The sequence below is a fragment of the Heterodontus francisci genome, chromosome 30 (genome assembly GCF_036365525.1).
Source record: "Heterodontus francisci isolate sHetFra1 chromosome 30, sHetFra1.hap1, whole genome shotgun sequence".
Classification (NCBI taxonomy): domain Eukaryota; kingdom Metazoa; phylum Chordata; class Chondrichthyes; order Heterodontiformes; family Heterodontidae; genus Heterodontus; species Heterodontus francisci.
The window spans coordinates 34,520,220-34,541,191 of NC_090400.1; the positions used below are offsets into that span (position 1 = coordinate 34,520,220).

The 20,972-nt window shown below is 40.8% G+C and overlaps 1 protein-coding gene across 9 annotated transcripts in view; it reads right to left on the minus strand.

The window, feature by feature from the left end:
• The window catches only part of LOC137346674 (protein-tyrosine sulfotransferase 1-like), a 128,130-nt gene that overhangs the window by 96,704 nt on the left and 10,454 nt on the right, over positions 1 to 20,972 (minus strand). For 6 of the 9 annotated variants that reach the window (XM_068010338.1, XM_068010343.1, XM_068010344.1 and 3 more), the window contains one exon: positions 2,147 to 3,093. In XM_068010338.1, the coding sequence (XP_067866439.1) occupies positions 2,147 to 3,003 (857 nt within the window). In that variant the 5' untranslated portion in view covers positions 3,004 to 3,093. Of the gene's footprint in view, positions 1 to 2,146; positions 3,094 to 5,440; positions 5,896 to 14,731; positions 14,753 to 20,972 lie in introns of those variants that run through there. The other 3 variants (XM_068010341.1, XM_068010340.1, XM_068010339.1) reach the window with 2 other exon arrangements.

The window sequence follows — 20,972 nt, forward strand, 5'->3', positions numbered from 1 at the left end:
TCAGAGCCAAAGTTCCTCAAACTGCAGACAGGTTTGCTCTGGTTTAGACTGGTGTCCAGAAGCTCCCACATTCTGCACCTGCAACACATCACCTTCCCAGCCATCTTTATTTTTATTCATGGGGTTTAATTAATAAACCCATCTAAAAGAAGCTTAACTACTGCTGGTAAACCTTGCTACCAATAAAACCTTAAATTATGAGTTTAAGATTTTTATTCTTTCAATTAATGTTATTGAAACTAGGGAATTTAAATTGGGATTAGTATAAGAGAATGAGAGAACTTACTTTGTTGTTAAATCACAATTTTCTTTGGAATGCTCCAAACCCACAGACTCACTCCACACCCCCACCCCCTTTCCACCACCGCCAGCTCTTCAAACTCTTGGCACAGTCTCTAGAGTACCCTCTGTTTCTGGGAAGCAACTGGGGTCTACTGCAGCTATTGGAAGCTGGAAAAAAAGAACACCCCTTTTCCCTCTGCACCAAATTACCACCTTCACAAGGTCTACGTCTCACTCAGGCAAGGTCTCCTCTTTGTGCATCCAAGTCCTGCACTGTGGTGGGAAAGCTTTTAGAAATGATAATCAGACAAAAATCAATCATTTGGACAAATATGGATTAATCAAGGAAAGCCAACAGGGATTCGTTAAACTAGAGAGTTTTTTGATGAGGTAACAGAGTTGATGAAGGTAATGCGGTTGATGTGGTGTACATGGCCTTCCAAAAGGCATTTGATAAAGTGCCACATAACAGGACAGTAGCAGCATGGATATGAAATTGGCTGAGTGACAGGAAACAGAGGAGTAGTGAAAAGTTTTTTTTGGGACTAGAGGAAGATAGAGTGAGGTTCCCCAAGGGTCAGTGTTAGGACCGCTGCTTTTCTTGATAGATATTAAGCACTAAGACATTTGTGTACGTGGCACAATTTCAAAATTTGCAGATGACAAAACTTGGAAGTATTATGCAATGCGAGGAGAATAGGGTTACATCTTGAAAAGGACATAGAAAGGTTGGTGGAATGGGCAGCCAAGTGACAGATGAAATTTAATGTAGGAAAGTGTGAAGTAATTCATCTTGGTAGGAAGAATGTGGAGACAATACAAAATAAAAAAGGGTCCAATTCTAAAGGGGGTGCAGGAGCAGAGGGACTTGGGAGTATATGTGTACAAATCATTGAAGGTGGCAGGGCAGGCGGAGAAAACAAAATATCTGGGATCCTGGACTTGCAGAAAAGATTCACGAGAATGGTTCCAGGGATGAGGAACTTCAATTACAGGCATAGATTGGAGAAGCTGGGACTGTTTTATTTGAAGAGAAGATCTGATAAAAGGAGTTGAAAATCATGAGGGGTCTGGACAGAGTAGATAGGGAGAAAATGTTCCCAATGACAGAAGGATTAAAAACCAGGGGACATCGACTTATGGGCGATTGGCAGAAGAAATAATGTAACATGACCTAGCAAATCAAATGGCTTAGCAAGCCACTCAGTTGTCAAAGGCAATTAAGGATGTGCAACAAATGCTGGCCTTGCCAGCGATGCCGACATCCTAAAGAAAGAATTTTTTTTTTTAAAAAAGAGAAACTTTTCTTTAAAAACACAAGTGGTTAGGATCTGTAATGCACTGCCTGAGATTGTGGTGGAGGTAGATTCAATTGAGACCTACAGGAGAGAACTGAATAATAAGAGGAAAAATATGCTGGGCTATTGGGGGGAGGGCGGGTTGGGAGGGAAATGGGGACTAGGTGAGTTGCTCTTGCAGAGAGCTGGCATGGACACGATGGGCCAAATGGCTACCTAGTGTGCTGTAACCATTCTATGATTCTACATCTCATGTCTATTGGAGAGTGCTTGTTTCCGTGCCTTTAAAAGCAAACACCTACAGATGTATTGGAAAATTGAAGTAACAGGGCAAGGTTTACAATAGGATTTTTGATCCTCTCGAGTATTCCTCAATAGTACCCTAGGAATGCCAAGAACTGTCGGCTGGGGGCCTATAAAAAAAAAAAAAAAAAAAACTTTTGTACAGGACGAAAGGGTATGTATTGCTTTGTGTTTCATTAGTTGTAAAATGAGATTAAAATGTCATGTAGTTCTGTGAATTGCTTTATACCACAATGAAAAAAAAGATGTAAACTTATACTTACTTAGAAAGAGAAACACCTCCTGCTTTCCCTATCATTTCTTCATGATGCAATACTGCTGTATTCCAAGGAACACCTAGGAATTTCAGAACATTCTTCATCCAAGTTTCAGGATGCAAAACAAGTTGTTCATAATGTACTGGTAAACACTTATTAAATCCAGTTTCCAAACACTGGTTATACATGGTCTCAATGGCACGGTTCCATTTGGTCAGGCAGTCTCTATAACTGCTGAGGTCAAATCCTGCTATAGTAACTTTCCGAGTGATCATGGAATGTACTGAAGCACGCCCATCCCGTATCATTAGAATGAATTTGGCATTGGGAAAAATTTTACTTAAGTAAGTCAATGATTTAAGGGCAAATGGATCTTTATTGCACAAGTATGTAGCAGGCTCCCCATGTTTAACAATAATTTCTAATAAAAAGGCTTGCATGGCTGAGTCCAACACCGCATCAGTAACACCAGCTTCATCCAATCGTTGTTTCTCTCGGCCAGATCTGCTCCACATTTGTTTCATTGCAAGGATTCTAGGAATAACCCGGGTTTCTTCCCCACAACGAACATCAGGATGGGCATCAAGCATTGCTCTCATGAGTGTGGTGCCACTTCGTGGTACTCCTCCAATAAATATTAATGGCATGTCTTTGTTGTAAACAAATCTATTTGAATTATTTTTCAATCCAGTTCTTGAAATGTGACTTATTGACCTGCCACTATCTAGAGCGTTTGGATGCTGCTGGGTATGCTCTTCTACCCTATGGTGGCATTCTATGGCATAACGGCCAAGATAAAACACAGTTAGTGAGCTGATCACTAAACATGCTAATAGTAAGTTCTGTTTTAATTTGCCTATCATTTTGAAATATCACTGTTAGATATTGATCCAGATTTTCAAAAGTCTCTTATAATTTCACTTTTAAATCAATTCCAAGGCACCAAAACACATCTGTAAGAAAAAACAAAAAAAGTCAATGAAAACTGTATGATTATACCTCAAACAAATACAAAAACTTTAGAAGTTTAAAACATTTTTGTATTACTTTGTCCTGCATCAAGCAGCTGAAAACTTTCCACCTTAGACAAACAAGCTACATATGTCTTCAAATTACTTTCCACTGCAAACCACAAAATATTTGCCAAGAATGAAGCTGAATTTTTTAAAGCCACTTTAAAAAAAAACTGTATTTAGGCATGCTACCAGACAAACATAAATCCAAAGACTCAAAGATAAGCTAACTAGCCAGATCGTAACTATATTACAAAACATCTACAAAGAAGCTTAAGGAAATCCTATTTCTTGTTACCGAGGGACAGCATATAGACATCATCTGAAAGCATGGTATTAGTTTTCACATGTATGCTGATGACATTCAGCTCTACCTCACTACTACTTCTCTCAACTCCTCGACTGTTGCTAAATTAATCAGACTGAGTTTATCTGACATCCAGTACTGGATGAGCAGAAATTTCCTCCAATTAAATATTGAAAAGACTGAAGCTATTGTTTTCAGTCCCCGTTCCAAATTCCGTTTCCTAGCTACTGACTATTCCTCTCCCTGACAACCGTTAGAGATTAAACCAGTCTGTTCGCAATCTTGGTGTCACATTGGACCAGAGATAAGCTTCCAACCTCATATTCATGCCATCACTAAGATTGCCTATTTCCACCTCTCTAGCATTGCATGACTTCACCCCTGTCTCAGCTCATCTGCTGAAGCAGAACCTCAATTCCCAATGCCTTCCATAACTATCGACTTGACTATTCCAATGCACTCCTGGCTGGCCTTCCACATTCTACTCTCCGTAAACTGGAGGTCATCCAAATCTCTGCTGCCAGTCCTAACTTGCACCATCCCATTCATATATCACCCCTGTGCTTGCTGACCTACACTGGCTCCTGGTCAAGCAAAGTCATGACCTTAAAATTCTCATCCTTATTTTCAAATCCCTCCATGACCTCACTCCACTCTACCTTCTCCAAACCTACAACCCTCGAAGATATACGTGTTCCTCCAATTCTGGTGGCTTAAGCATCTTTGCTCTGGTGGCTGTGCCCTCAGTCACCTAGGCCCCAAGCTTTGGAATACCCTCCCAATGCCTCTCCATCTCATTTTCCTCCTTTAAGACACTCATTAAAGCCTACCTCTTTGACCAAGTTTTTGGTCATCTGACCCAACATCTCCTTTTGTGGTTGTCATATTTGTTTTATAATGCTCCTGTAAAGCACTTTGGGACATTTTATTACATTAAAAAGGCACTATACAAATGTAAGTAATTGTTAAAATAACCAAAATCAGAGTCAAAATGCTCATAAATCATTGTGTTCTTGGAGTTTAGGTCATTATCCAAAAGGGTTAACCATATCTTTATAAGAACAATGAAGTCATACTCTCCCTGTATATATTACAAAGGAACCCTATGAAACTCCAGACATTACCATTTTAATATAGTGGGAAAAAGTCACATTCTATTCTGAATGTAAATAACGTTCATAATATTTGCTTCAACTTTCTCCTAAATATCGTTGTAGAGAATTGGTTACATGACAGATACTCAGTTGCATACAAACCAATTCCTGTGAAGTGCATAATTCTCTCACCTCCAATCAAATTAGCTGTTAAAAGTACTCTCCAGTTTTGTTTCATATTAACTTCATCCTCTTTCAGACAATTAATCTGCAGAATATTTTCAGCATTCATAACACAAGCTGTTATTTTAGGATTTTATTGGCCTAGCGTTTGCTGTAATGACAGTGAAACTGTCAGCGTTCACCATCATTCCTCAAAGTGACAGCAACCTATGAAGTCCACACGTGCACAGGTTAAACATGGAAATCCAGAGGTTGCTCTCAGTGATTCTACACTTCTCCATAGGGTTTGCTGTCACAAGTCCCCACAGACTGCAATCAATTGGAAGTCACTGAACTGACCAGAACTTCCACTTCTACACTATTAATCTTAAAACCTTGGAAAAAATTACACCTTGTTGAATAAAATGTGTAAATGGATTTTTAAAATCACTAAGTTGATTGTTAGTGAACAACTTCTCTGGCCCCGTAAAGCTAATTTTTATTTGTGGAATGTCAAATTTCTTTGACTAAAAAAAGTGCACAATTTTAACTACAACTTCTTAAAAATGTGTAATACATTTCAGCTTCTACTTTACACCTGTGTGTATGTTTCAATCTTTATTCTGCACTCTGTAAAACGATATGAAAAAGTGAAGGATAATCAGTGCTTTTAACTTCCCAGCTTCTTGTCTGAGAGAATACTTCAATGTGATTGGCTGTTTACCTTGCTTGATGACATCTCCAGGTGTCCAACAGTGATCACTTCATCTTGGCACCAGATTCAAACTGACATTGGGAAGTGTGAAATCCACGCCACAGTGATCTCTTTGTGGGCAGCTTTCTTCAAGGTCAGTGGTTAGCACCATTGCTTTGCCACTGACTGCAAAATCCAGACCATTAAAACAGCAAGTTTTCACAAGGTGGAAGAGTACAAAAATGACATCTAATATACATGTTATGTAAGCAAAAAGGAGAGGGGAGAAACAAAGACTCCAAAAGAGAGAATGTTCAAGAATTGTGCGAAATAACCCATCTCCTAAAACTTCGGAAGGGGCATCTGTGAGGGCAAAAAAAAAGGTAGAATCCTGTATGTATTGTGTTCCCAACTTCAATTATGCAATTGCTGGGAGACGTTGAATGGAAATTACATGCTTCCTCACTCAGGGCAGGAGGGAAATCCTAGAGGAAAAAAAAAAAAGTTACCTTGCACAGCATCTAGTCATCAATTTTAGACGCAGAGCTGTATTCCGCAGGAGGATACACTCCCAATTGGCCAGAGATCGCTCAGGGAGACCCAAACAAAACCTGTATTTATATAGCGCCTAATGCAGTAAAACATCAAGGTACCTCACAGGAGTATTATAAAAAAAAAAATTGACAAAAGGAGATATTTGGACAGATCAAAAACTTGGTCAAAAAGGTGGTTTTAAAAAAAAGGAGCTTAATAGGACAGGAGAGGTTTAGGGAGGGAATTCCAGAGCTTAGGGCCAGGTCACCAAATCGGGGATGCTCAAGAGGCCAGAATTAGAGGAGCGCAAATATGAGGGTTGTGAGGCTGCAGGCAGTTACAGAAATAGGGAAAGATGAGACCATGAGGGGATTTGAAAACAATGAAAATTTTAAAAAATTGAGGCACTGCTTAACAGAGTCAGAGTAGGTCAGGGATTGTAGGGGTAATGGGTGAATGGGACTTGGTGTGAATAAGGACATAGCACCAGTTTTGGATTTCCTCCAGTTTATGGAGGTTAGAATGTGGGAGGCCAAAGAGTGTAACAAAGGCATGGATGAGGATTTAATCAAATGAGCTAAGGCCGGGGCACAGTTGAGCAATATTACAGTATTGTAATTAGGTGGTCGTAATAATGGCACAGATATGTAGTCAGAAACTCACCTAGGGTGAAATATGATACCAAGGTTGTGAACAGTCTGGTTCAATTTCAGATGGCCAGGTAGAGGGATGGAGTTGGTAGAGCAGACTGAAACAATGGCTTTGATCTTCGCAATATTTAATTAGAGGAAACTTCTGCTCACCCAGAACTGGATGCTGGACAAGCAGTCTGATAATTTAGAGACAGTGGAGGAGTCAAGAGAGGTGGTGGTGACGTAGAATTGAGAATTAAAAGAAAATCCCCCCCCCCCCCCCCCCCCACCCCAAAAATTGACTCATGCAGTTTTTGATATTCTGTTAGTTACTGTTCACTTCCATCTCCTAGATTCTGGCAGGTTTTCTACACAGAGATACTCAAATATTATTGATGAAAAAAGGACATGCCAGTAGTGTTAATGATCGTTTCCTGCTCTTAAAAATATTTATGTCCTTAGCCAACATGCATACTCAAGTGCACAGCTTCCCTACTTTAAAATGGAATATTTCCAAATTACAATCCGGCCATTTCTGGAAGCTAATCATTTTGCAAGTTTTCCTAAATATCTACAGGTCTAAAAGTATAATGTGGATCCGAACCATACAAATCAGGAAGGTTCTAGCGGAGTCCTCAGAATGGACTAAGATCGTGGCTATCAACAGTAGATGTTCTGACGAGGGTAAAGCGAGTGAGTTCCAGCCTTAGACAGGGATTAACGAGCTCTACTGCAGAGTAGCTCATTAGTTAAGTAACTAACCAGTCTAATCTGTTTGCTGCAGTTTCAGCTTCAGGAGATAAAATAAAGAGAGAGGTCTGGGTGCAGCTTGTAAGCAAAGTGTGGACAGAGTTTGTTGAGTGGAGGGGGGGGGGGGGGGCAGCAGAAGTAAAAAGATGCTCCTTTTTTACCCTTCAGAATTTAGTTCTTACTTCAGTATGATGGAAGGAGCTGGTTGGGGAGTAACTGGTAAGCTATTCTACTTGTAATAAATAGTCTGTAAAGTTAAAAAAGGTAATAAATCAAGAGTGCCAAGCCTTCTATACTCTCAGCACTACATGAACTGCTATGCCTGTGCTGGGACGAGGGAGCAGTACCTCAGGACATGCGCGATGCCAATATCATCACGCTCTATAAAAGCAAAGGTGACCACGGTGACTGCAACAACTACCGTGGAATCTTCCTGCTCAGCATAGTGGGGAAAGTCTCTGCTCTAGTCGCTCTAAACAGGCTCCAGAAGCTGGCCGAGCACGTCTACCCTGAGGCACAGTGTGGCTTTCGCGCAGAGAGATCGACCGTTGACATGCTGTTCTCCCTTCGTCAGATACAGGAGAAATGCTGCGAACAGATGCCCCTCTACATTGCTTTCATTGATCTCACCAAAGCCTTTGACCTCGTCAGCAGACATGGTCTCTTCAGACTGCTAGAAAAGATTGGATGTCCACCAAAGCTACTAAGTATCATCACCTCATTCCATGACAATATGAAAGGCACAATTCAACATGGCGGCTCCTCATCAGACCCCTTTCCTATCCTGAGTGGCGTGAAACAGGGCTGTGTTCTCACACCCACACTTTGGGATTTTCTTCTCCCTGCTGCTTTCACATGCGTTCAAGTCTTCTGAAGAAGGAATTTTCCTCCACACAAGATCGGGGGCAGGTTGTTCAACCTTGCCCGTCTAAGAGCGAAGTCCAAAGTACGGAAAGTCCTCATCAGGGAACTCCTCTTTGCTGACGATGCTGCTTTAACATCTCACACTGAAGAGTGCCTGCAGAGTCTCAGACAGGTTTGCGGCTGCCTGCAATGAATTTGGCCTAACCATCAGCCTCAAGAAAACGATCATAGGGCAGGACGTCAGAAATGCTTCATCCATCAATATTGGCGACCACGCTCTGGAAGTGGTTCAAGAGTTCACCTACCTAGGCTCAACTATCACCAGTAACCTGTCTCTCGATGCAGAAATCAACAAGCGCATGGGAAAGGCTTCCACTGCTATGTCCAGACTGGCCAAGAGAGTGTGGAAAAATGGCGCACTGACACGGAACACAAAAGTCCGAGTGTATCAAGTCTGTGTCCTCAGTACCTTGCTCTATGGCAGCGAGGCCTGGACAACGTACGTCAGCCAAGAGCGACGTCTCAATTCGTTTCATCTTCGCTGCCTCCGGAGAACACTTGGCATCGGGTGGCAGGACCGTATCTCCAACACAGAAGTCCTCGAGGTGGCCAACATCCCCAGCTTATACACACTACTGAGTCAGCAGCGCTTGAGATGGCTTGGCCATGTGAGCCGCATGGAAGATGGCAGGATCCCCAAAGACACATTGTACAGAGAGCTCGCCACTGGTATCAGACCCACCGGCCATCCATGTCTCCGCTTTAAAGACATCTGCAAACACATGAAATCCTGTGACATTGATCACAAGTCGTGGGAGTCAGTTGCCAGCATTCGCCAGAGCTGGCGGGCAGCCATAAAGGCGGGCTAAAGTGTGGCGAGTCAAAGAGACTTAGCAGTTGGCAGGAAAAAAGACAGAAGCGCAAGGAGAGAGCCAACTGTGTAACAGCCCCGACAAACAAATTTTTCTGCAGCACCTGTGGAAGAGCCTGTCACTCTAGAATTGGCCTTTATAGCCACTCCAGGCGCTGCTCCACACACCACTGACCACCTCCAGGCTCTTACCCATTGTCTCTCGAGATAAGGAGGCCGAAGAAGAAGAAAGTTAAAAGGTATGGCAGGGCAGCTCAGCCAAGTAGAATGTACAAACCTATGGCAATGGAAAGTCATGGACACACCATGTGTCCTAGACAAACACATCTGCAGGAAGTGTCACCAGTTGCATAAGCTTGAGCTTTGGGTTTTGGAACTCTAGCGGCGACAAACAGGGAATGGATGACCGCTAGACAGTTTAACAGAACCAGGCAGGTAGTGCAGGAGGCTCAAGATCATCTTGCTGGCTAATCAGTCTTCCATTTTGGATACTGGTGAGGGTGATCGTTCCTTGGAGTGTAGTCAGAACCAGGTTTGTGATATCACAGGTGGCTCAACTGCATAGGAGGGGAGGTAGAAGAGTGGAAGAGCAGTGGAGATAGGGGATGTGTTAGTTAGGGGAACAGACAGGGATGTGTTGCCGCCCTGGTGTCAGGGTCAAGGATGTCACTGATCAGCTACAGGACATTCTTCTGCTGGAGGGTGAACAGTCATAGGTCATGATCCATGTTGGCACCAATGACATAGGTAGGAAGGGGGAAATGGAGGTCCTAAAGCATATTTTAGGAAGCTCGGAAGATTCAAAAGCAACAATCTCAGGAGTACTCCCAGTCCCATGTGCAGTAAGCATAGGAATATATGAGAATTGAGCGATTGAACACGTGGCTGGAGAACTGGTGCAGGAGAGGGCAACAGATTTCTGAGGCATTGCGACCTGTTCTAGGACCTGTACAAGATGGATGGGTTGCATCTTAGCAGGATTGGGACGGATATCCTCGCAGGGAGATTTGCTATTGCTACAGGAGAGGGTTTAAACTAGATTGGCAAGGGGATGGGAACCAGAGAGGGAGCTCAAATTGGAGGGAACCAAACTGGTATCTTGTCAGGAGTGTGGGAACCAGGAGGAAATATCAGAGGAATACCAAAGTGCATTGAATAGAGATAGATAGATAGCACTTGAATAGGGAATAAGTTATTAGGTGGGGTCAAAGTAAGGGAAAAAGTAATAGTGTCTAAATCAGGGTTAATGTGCATGTATGTGAATGCACGTAGTGTGGTTAATAAGATTAGTGAGTTACAGGCACAGATATCCATGTGGAAATTTGTGGCTATAACAGAGACCTGGCTGTTAAATATTCTTGAATACAAGATGTTCAGGAAAGTTAGGAAAAGGGAAAATAAAATGGAGGGGTGGCAGTATTGATTAAAGGAGAGCATTGCAATGTTGGAGAAAAATGATATCCCCGAGGGGTTGAGCTAAGGAACAAAAAATGGTGTTGTCTATAGGCCACCAAATAGTGGCAAGGACATGGAGAAACAAATTTGCAAGGAAATTACAGAGAGGTGCAAAAATTATAGCGTAGTTATGATGGGGTGGCCTTTAAAATGATCCAAACAGACTGGGATAGCAGTAGTGTAAAGGGCAGTGAGGGGCAATAGTTCAGGAAAACTTTCCAGAGCAGTAGGTTGTTTCCAGTCCAATGACAAAGGAGACACTGCTAGACTTGGTTTGTGGGAAGGAGGTGGGCCAAGTGCATCAAGTATCAGTAGGAAGAGCATTTAGGGGACAGTGATCATTGTTTCAGAAGGTTTAGGCTATAGAAAAGGATAAAAGAACAATCCAGCCTAAGATTAATTAACTGGAGGAAAGCCAACTTCAACAGGAGTATGAATGGAGCTGGGCAAAAAAAAAAAAAAAAAAAAAGAGTCAAAAGCTGGCAGGAAAAATAGTACTGAACAATGGGCTACCTTCAAAAGAGGAGGTAGTTCAGGCACAGTCAAGGTATGTTCCCTCGAAGGTAGGGCAAACAAATCAAGAGCTCCTTAGATGACAAAAGAAAAAGGAGATTAAGAAAAAAAAAAGTGTGCTTATAACAGATGCCAGGTAGAAAATACTATTGAGAACCAGGCTGAATATAGAAGGTCCAGAGGAGGAGAAGTAAAAAAGCAAATAAGAAAAGCAGAGGAGAGTATGAACAGAGACTGGCAGCTAGCATTAAAGAGGGAATCTCAAAGTTTTCTATAGACATAAGGAGGAAACAAAGGGTGATTAAAAAAGACGGGGGCCAATTAGGGACCATAAAGGGGATTTACATTAAGGAGGCAGAGGGCATAGCTGAGGTTTGAAATGAATCCTTTGCCTAGGTTGCACTTCTTCCTTGGTAATGGTGGAACAGGAAGTAATTCAGAGTGCATTTCTGGAGCTCGATCAAGGGCAGATTCAGTTTTGGCTGAGAGCACCTTCCCTCTTCAATTAACTGACATTTATGTCTGTGCCCACCCAGAAAGATTGACCAATTGGATAAAGGTACCAAAAAGGTACTGCACGTCAACCTTCAGGAGACTAAGTGGGGGGGGGAAAAAAAAAGAGAAAAAATCCCTTAGCTTTAGGTTGGGACACATTAATTTACAAGTGTTACTTCGTTCATGCACACTCAATTGGCAATGTCTAACAAACAAGTGTATTTGCCATGGATGTTAAATACAATTCAAGTAAATCAACATATTCATTAAATATTAAATTAGGTGCCATAACATTTATTTTTCCCTTTATTACATGTAATTTCACCTTTAAAATATATTATATTTTAAAATATAACTCTGAAAAACACCCTCTCAAATACCACAAGCTCCAGAATTAACCTGGATGAACTAGTTTTCATAACTTGGGCATCTAGTGCACAACTTAAGCACCAAAAAAGCTGTGGGTCTGATTTCTTACATTGCGATAATTACATCAGAAGTTATACTAAAATTTGTGTAAATCCAAACCCTTACACTTTGTGCAATTATTTGTACCTTGCAGCAACTATATCAAAAGCAGTTACCAAAAGAAAAAATCCTGACTAGTAGAAATTCTTGGGCAAGCCTAATCTCAATTGTAATGATAAATAAATTCAGATATTCTACAAATAAAGCAAACATCCAGAGATGGAATATGATTACCTTATTGAAGAGAATTCAGAAAAAAATTTATATATTTTTTCCCCATTTATATTTAGAGATACAGCACTGAAACAGGCCCTTCGACCCACCGAGTCTGTGCCGACCAACAACCACCCATTTATACTAACCCTATAGTAATCCCATATTCCCTACTACCTACCTACACTATGGGCAATTTACAATGGCCAATTTACCTATCACCTGCAAGTCTTTGGCGGTGGGAGGAAACCAGAGCACCCGGCGGAAACCCACGCAGACACGGAGAACTTGCAAACTCCGCACAGGCAGAACCCAGAATTGAACCCAGGTCACTGGAGCTGTGAGGCTGCGGTGCTAACCACTGTGCCACACTCTGGGTCCAATGCTAGACAAAAGCAGGCAGATAAATGAACTAGATGAAAGAGCATACTCAGACAGACAATCTTCAACAAAAATGTAGCCAAATCATATCTATACAGCACCATGCACACAACAGAACCAAAAAAAAAAGAGATGCTTGTGCTTAATATCAGGTATCCATACTTGCCCAGCAACATGCACTGCTGCCTCAGTTGCACCTCAATGTTAGTCAGCAGAGAAGACAGAAGAGCTTCAATACAGAATTAGCCATCATTTGTTGAACCAAAGCTTGAGGGATGCTGCTTTATAATTTGCGGAAAAACTGGATTCTCGAATTCACACAAGAAATCAATCTTACCATACTTAAAAGTTTGTTCTGTTTCTCTGGTTAAAGATATTATGGAAACCCACATAGGTGTAGCTATGCCTGTTCTTTTGTATAGCATGTTAAACACTCTTTGCAAATCACACACCATCTCCTTCCCTGGTCACCTCTTCCATTATGTGAAGACTTTGTTGGGACCCTGATTGAGAACTTCAACTACACATTTCCAATTTTCACACTCCATCTAAATCTTCCTTCCTGGACTTCTCTATATGAAATGGGCTGAACAAAGACAATTATAACCAAATGACTCCCACAACTGCCTCAGAATATGCTGCTTGAGGTGCTATCAATTGAAAAATTCAAACAGTCATCGCACTGGTATTCAGCAAATGCCAGCTGCAATTACAGCATTGCCACTGAGCTTTGTGCCATCATGACCACACACAAAGCACTCTCACTGCATAACAGACAATGTAACAATCAAGCACCCTTATGTTAGTTCTTTACATCTGAGCATCACCATAGCAACATGGAATTACTTCAGAACTCTATGGGGGAAAACCCCATATACAAGATCAAAAATATTTAAAAAAAAAAGAGTACAATCAAGATATAATTGCATTTCACAAGTACGTGATACTTTGGTTCCATGTTAGAGTCTCAAAATGAAAAGGGCTGAATGAGTATATTGCTGCACCAACTTCAGGCAGGCAATCAGTAACTGTTCTTGGTGAAACATTGCAAGTTTGATCTGAATATTTGCCCACTAGAAAACCAAAAACTTATAGCTTCATACAAGATTAGTGTAGAATAGTGTGAAGTGATTCATTTTGGAAGGTCGAATTTGAATGTGGAATACAGGCTTAAAGACTGGATTCTTGGTAGTGTGGAGGAACAGAGGGATCTTGGGGTCATATAGGACAGATGTCAGAGGTAGTTTCTTTACTCAGAGAGTAGTAGGGGCATGGAACGCCCTGCCTGCAACAGTAGTAGACTCGCCAACTTTAAGGGCATTTAAGTGGTCATTGGATAGACATATGGATGAAAATGGAATAGTGTAGGTCAGATGGTTTCACAGGTCGGCGCAACATCGAGGTCCTAAGGGCCTGTACTGCGCTGTAATGTTCTATGTTCTATGTCCATAGATCGCTCAAAAGTTGCCACCCAAGTTGATAGGGTTGTTAAGGCGGCGTATGGTGTGTTGGCTTTCATTAACAGGGGGATTGAGTTTAAGAGCCGCAAGGTTATGCTGCAGCTCTATAAGGCCCTGGTTCGACCACACTTGGAATACTGTGTTCAGTTCTGGTCGCCTCATTATAGGAAGGATGTGGAAGCTTTAGAGAGGGTGCAGAGGAGATTTACCAGGATGCTGCCTGGACTGGAGGGCATGTCCTACGAAGAAAGATTGAGGGAGTTAGGGCTTTTCTCATTGGAGCGAAGAAGGATGAGAGGTGACTTGATAGAGGGGTACAAGATGATGAGAGGCATAGATAGAGTGGATAGTCAGACTTTTTCCCAGGGTGGAAAGGGCCATCACCAGGGGGCATAGTTTTAAGGAGATTGGAGGAAGGTTTCGGGGAGATGTCAGAGGTAGGTTCTTTACACAGAGTGGTGGGTGCATGGAATGCGCTGCCAGCGGTGGTAGAAGCAGATACATTAGGGGCATTTAAGTGACTCTTGGATAGGTACATGGATGATAGTAGAATGAAGGGTATGTAGTTAGTTTGATCTTAAAGTAGGTTAAAGGTTCGGCACAACATCGTGGGCCGAAGGGCCTGTACTGTTCTATGTTCTATCTATGTTCTAATACGCAATTGTGAACAAGTCTCAATGTTTACCTTAGACCGGAAAAACACTACCTAAAAATGAAATGAAAACAAAGAGTTATTGATAATACATTTCTAAGGTCTGACAAAATCAATATTGTTTGATTATATTTATATTAATTCCCATAAGGCTAGCTGGTATGCAATAGGTTGCCAAAATGAACTTTAAACTGAATTTACGAATAGCAAGCTGTAGATAGCAAAACAATTTGAAAAGAAATTTGTGCACCAAAATTCAACCTTGTGCATTTTGAATTCTAGTCAAAAATGCATATTAAAAAAGGGAGAAGTTGTCAGCTTGAAGTATTCCATCACGCTAGAAAAAGATTTAAAAAGGTTGCGTCTAAATGTACAGTTGAAGTGTTAGATCGGTGGTGGGTAGGGATGGGGCGGTGTAATCTGATCTCTATCAATGTTACCATAGTATAGTTCCTTGAAGTACAACTACTGCAATATAAAGTGAAAATTTTGAATTTGATTTAGCTTTGATTGTCAGAAATCATATTTACAGAACTTCAATACCATTTTAGATGCAGTATTTGTGGAGATTGAGATGACCTAAATTCAACTTTAAAAAAACTGCAATTAAATGTATTTGACTTCTATTCTTAATAGATGAAGGAACTATACACTTTATTTTGAACAGTATTTAAACAACCAATCGTAAAGATACAATGAGTAGCAATACAGACACACGTGATGAAGTTGGCAGATGAATGAATGAATGAAGGTATTTAATCACAAATTTAAAGAGTTAAAACTCAAATACTTTAGGCGGTGATCCTTGTATTTATATGCTCAATGGCATCTCAATATCAGATTTTATTCCACTATCAACCAGGATTGGATGATTATCTATACAAATGTACTTGTACAATAACATGTGCATTGTTTAAAGCACTCTACAATAACGAGCTATGTACTAGGACTGGGTAGGGAAAAAATATAAATAAACAGATCCTCCACAAAAAAGCAAATATGCTTAAACTTCAAAACCTACAACAAATCCATCACATCCGTGCAATTAAAAGAGCTTTGAACATTGTAACTTGAAAGCTTCAACTAATAAAAAGATATTAAATGGCATTAAAGATAGCATGAATGCTTGTTTAGGTTACTGGAAACACTGGTGGCAGCAAAGCATATGAATTGGGGTTCCATTTAGTGATTGTCATAGAAATGTACTCCCCATAGTGAGTATGGTTCACTTAATGTAGGCAATTTATTTTGAAGAGTCATTTATGTACAACTGGCTACCTCTTAGAAGCACTCAGTTTGATTCCAATTTTAGCTAAAGATACTGTGCACTTCAAGCAGATGTTTCTCTTCATATAAAACAATTAACTCAATTCAATGGCAATAATGAACTGTGAATTGTGTTCAAATCTAGGACCAAGATTCTTCTGCAAAGGAAGAATTTTTCAGAGTTCCACAGAATAGATTAATAATGATAAATTACGAAGAAAGGTGACAGAAGAAATCTAGGGAATTATAGACAGGTTAGCCCAACATCTGTTGTCGGAAAATTGCTAGTCTATAATTAAGGATAAGGTGACTGAACATGTTGAAAATTTTTAGCTAATCAGAGAGTCAGCATGGATTTATAAAGGGTAGGTCATGCCTGGTGAATGTGACTGAATTTTTTAAAGAGGTGACTAAAGTTGTCGACAGAGGAATCTCTATGCATGTTATTTATATGAACTTCCAGAAGGCATTGCTAAAATCCCTCAAAAAGAGGCTGATAATTTTATGACCTTCAGCTTTAGCTAAGATAAAGTATTGACCTGGTTAGGAAACTGACAGTGAAAAGGAGACAGTAGGGATAATGGGCAGGTGCTCTAATTGGCATGCTATGACTAGCAGTGCCCCCAAAGATCTATGCTGGGGCATCAACTATTCACTGTATTCATTAATGACTTAGATGATGGAACAGAAAGCCATATATTCAAATTTGCTGATGACAGATAGGCAGCATTGTAAGCAGTTTAGATGGAAACAAAACTACAAAGAAATATTGATAGATTAAGTGAATGGGCAAAACTATAGCAAATGGATTTCAATGCAGATAAATTTTAGGTCCAAAGTTGATGATCTCAAAAGGATAGATCACGGTACTTTCTAAAATGGTGAAAAGTTAGAAACGGTGGGAGGTCCAAAGAGGCTTGGCGCCCCAGGTACACACTTCAAAATCTTATGAACAGAAAATAATCAAAGACTAATGGAATGCTGGCATTTATATCTTGAGGAACAGAATACAAGGAGGTAGAAGTCATGCTTCAGCTGTACAAAGCCTGTTCAGATCACACTTCAAGTACTGTGAGCAGTTCTGGGCACGACACCTTAGGAAGGATATATTGACCTTGGAGAGTGCAGTGTAGATACATGGACTCCAAGGGTTAAATTACGAGGAGAGATTGCACAACAAGGGTTTTGTTCCGTGGAATTTAGGAAAAAGGGGTGATTTGATCAAAGTTTATGATATCAAGGGGAACAGACATGGTCAATAGAGCAAACCTATTTCTGCTAGTTGGAGAGTCTAGGACTATGGCGCATAGTCTCAAAATTAGAGCCAGACTGTTCAGACTAGAAATTAGAACACACCTCTTCACAGAGGGTAGAAGTAGTTTGGAACACTTCTGCAAATGCAATTGATGCTAGATCAATTGTTAATTTTAAAACCGAGATTGATAGATTTTTGTTTCCCAAAAGGTATTAAGGGATATGGGGCAAAGGCAGGTATATGGAGTTTGTGGCTGACCTATCACATTGAATGGGGATGGGAGGAAGAAAAAAAAAAAAAAAAGAGGCTCAAGGAGCTAAATGGCCACCTCCTGTTTTATGTAGAATTGATAATCATCATAGACTGCAGACAGAAGCTGATAGCAAAATGCAGGCCAATGTAAATCAAATTTCATTCTATAAAGATAATGGAAGATGCTGGTTTAAATAATCTTTTTAAACATGGATCTGTAATATAAAGGTCAATAAGTGTAATACTTAACTTGTACTCTTTAAGAAGAGTATGAAGGAACTAGATTGCACACACTTTGTGTGGGAGACTTGTTTATGTTACCAATTGATCCATCGTGTCAGTTAGCATGGCACTATTCGGAGGAAGCTCATAAGCACATTAAGAAATGGGAGGGGTAGGCCATATGGCCCCTCAAGCCTGCTCAGCCATTTAATGAGATCACAGCTGATCTTTTCTACCTGATCCTCATATCCCTCGATTTTCCTAGAGTCCAAAAAGCTATCTTAGCCTTGAATATACTCAATGGCTGAATGCCCACAGCCCTCTAGTGTAGAAATTCTTCCTCATCTCAGTCTTAATTGGTTAACCCCTATTCCCAAGACTATGCCATCTTGTTCTGGACTCTCCAGCCAGGGGAAACAACCTCTGTATCCTGTCAAGCCCCTTCAGAATCTATGATTCAATGAAATCACTTTCCATTCTTCTGAACTCCAATGAGTACAGGCTCATTCTACTCAACCTATCAGAGCAACCCTGTCAGCCCATGAATCAATCTAGTGAACCTTCACTACACCACCTCCAAGTCAAATTTTTTTTTCTTCTATGAGGCCAAAATTCTGCACAGTACTTCAGGTGAGATCTCACCAAAGCCCTAGAGCAATTGTAGGAAGGCTTCCTTAGTCTTATACTTCAAACCCCTTGTAATAAAGCTCAACATGCCATTTGCCATCCTAATTGTTAGTGTAGTGTATTTACCCCAATTAATATTTGAAGGACTTTGCTAGGCGCAAAATTACTGTAATGGTCTCAAGTATTTAATTGGTTGTGAAATGCTCAATTACATGATGCAGTTAGGTACTAATCCAAATTGTCTCTTTACTGGGACAAGTACACAACATTAAAGACAAATCAGATCCCCACAAGAATGCCTAGGCAGCATTTTAGTTAGCCACTTGAACAACTTTTCTTCACCCACATAACCAGCACCTGACGTATTCAGCTTTTCTGCTTTGATCAACTTAAATCTCCTAGCCCTTGAATATAGGCACACGTAGAAGTCCCAGCCCACCCTATTCATCATAACATTGGTCTTGCTCTGCCTCACTGCCCAATTCAATAAGTAGTTTCGAACACCCAACTCACAATGACATGCATTGTAGTGGACAGCATGCAGAGATAACAATTCCCAGGTCCAAATACTAGAATGGTGAGCAATGATGCAGGAGATATTAAATTTGAATGAAATTTAAGATATTTGAAATGACAATTATTGCTTGGAATTTCTTGAAGATCTCTAGAACTAAGAAAAAAAATGTACTTGTATACAGATGTCTTGTTTAAAAAAAAACTTCCTGATTTCTATTCTAATCTTTTTTCTATTCTATTTGTCTATTTTCTAAATGCTCAGGTGAGGCATACTGGAATCTCAACTTTATCAGTATCACATTCTTGAAATTAAATGTCTAACATTTTCTTTATATAAATTTTAGCAATTAAATATCAAAGCTTTAAAATTACAAATCAAATTCTATAGCTTTCAGAATTAATTCAAATTTTATTGGTATACTTTTTCAGGTACTTCTGATTAGGTCTCAACTTGCTAGGTTTGTCTTCTTAGCAGAGACTTGGTATAGAATGCCATTTAAACTACAAGTACCCAAGCTTTTTAGCTCTGGGATGCTTCAATACAGATCTTGGAGCCTCTTTGGCCACACAGAATTTAAAAGTCAATATTTACATTAAATTTGCATAGATGGAGCTATTAATGTTAACAGAACTTGATGCTCGGATTTGATATTTATCCACCATTGAGGCAGCAGTCCTAAGTAGTGTTTTCCAAACTGCCAGGCCAAGAAATTCAAAGATGATAAACATGCAAAGTAAAAAAAACAAATAGAACAGAGTTGCCAGAGGTTCATGGGTCACATCGCCAGTGTTGTTGAGGTTAAATATGATCCATGGGTATAGTTTGTACACCAAGATACAAAATGCAACAGCTGGAGACCAAAGTATTGTTGGGCAGTGCATCAAAAAAGCAAAAATATATACAAATGCAGTTTACAATAAGTGCTCATCAAGTGGGGATCAGACTACAGCGATTTCAGTGTATGATTGGAGCCACTTGACTGCCACAGCATGCCAGTGATAGAAGAACGGGTGCCTGACCTACCAAGTATTTCCAGCATTTTCTCTATTTCAGCTTTCCAGCATGTGCTGTATTTTGCTTTTGTACTGGTGTTTCATTCACTGTCACTTCTCTTCCAGGAATGCCTGCCTTGAAGACTTTCTGCTCTTTTCTCCGATAGAATTTCCATTCGTCTTGTTCACCCTCATGGATTTCCATTTCCCCTTCTCATACTTGGTCAGGTTTCCACCCAAATTCACTTTCACAGCCACATCTCCTTCCTCAGCAACCGCCTCTGGCTCAGACTTATTCCACGTGGATTCCAATTAAAATTCCACCCACTACTACAGATATTTCCGGGACATTCAGCATTCCTCAAACAGCTGCTGTAACCGCATTCAGAGATGTGCCCTCAATGCAATGCGCTGCCACATGCACACTCAACCCCTCTCGTCAGCAGCACCGGCTCATTCTTCTCAAAGCTGTCCTGGTCTGCAGTTCCATTTCATCCTTCGTCTTGTCCAACACCTTAAAGTTTTTTTTTTCCTCCCGTCAGGTGTGAAGGATCACAAGTTCCAACAACTCATGGGTACCAATGCCCCCATTCCTTCTCATCTCACTCCTTGCCATGTATTTACAATACCCTCTGACCCTGAATGATCCATCCTTAGCAAAGGCACCAGCTTCATCCCTTTACACCCCAATCTCAATGAATTTCAAGCTTGGCACGATGTGCTCTTCAGTCATCTTCACTTCTGCACCCACTTTGGCCAGAAATCCTCCCCCTTGCACAGTGGACCCTTTTACTAGTCAGTATTCTTCCTCCACCTGGACCCTCCCTTTGGCCCCTCACCCTCTTGATCTTTTCGTTGATAACTGCCAGCGTGACATCAGCCGTCTCAATTTCTCTGCTCCCTCACTCACTGTAACCTGTCTCCCTCTAAAACGTGCTGCACTCGGTTCTTAGGTCCACCCCAACATTGTCAAACTTGCTGACAAAAGGTGATGCTGTTGTTATCTGGCGACCTCACTTCTACCCAGCAGAGGCCGGACATCAACTCCCAACAGTTCCTCCTAACTCCATCACTGAACATCAAGTCATTGCTTCACTGTCACTGACCTCATTTCCTCTGGAAATCTTCCAACCTCAGTCCCAC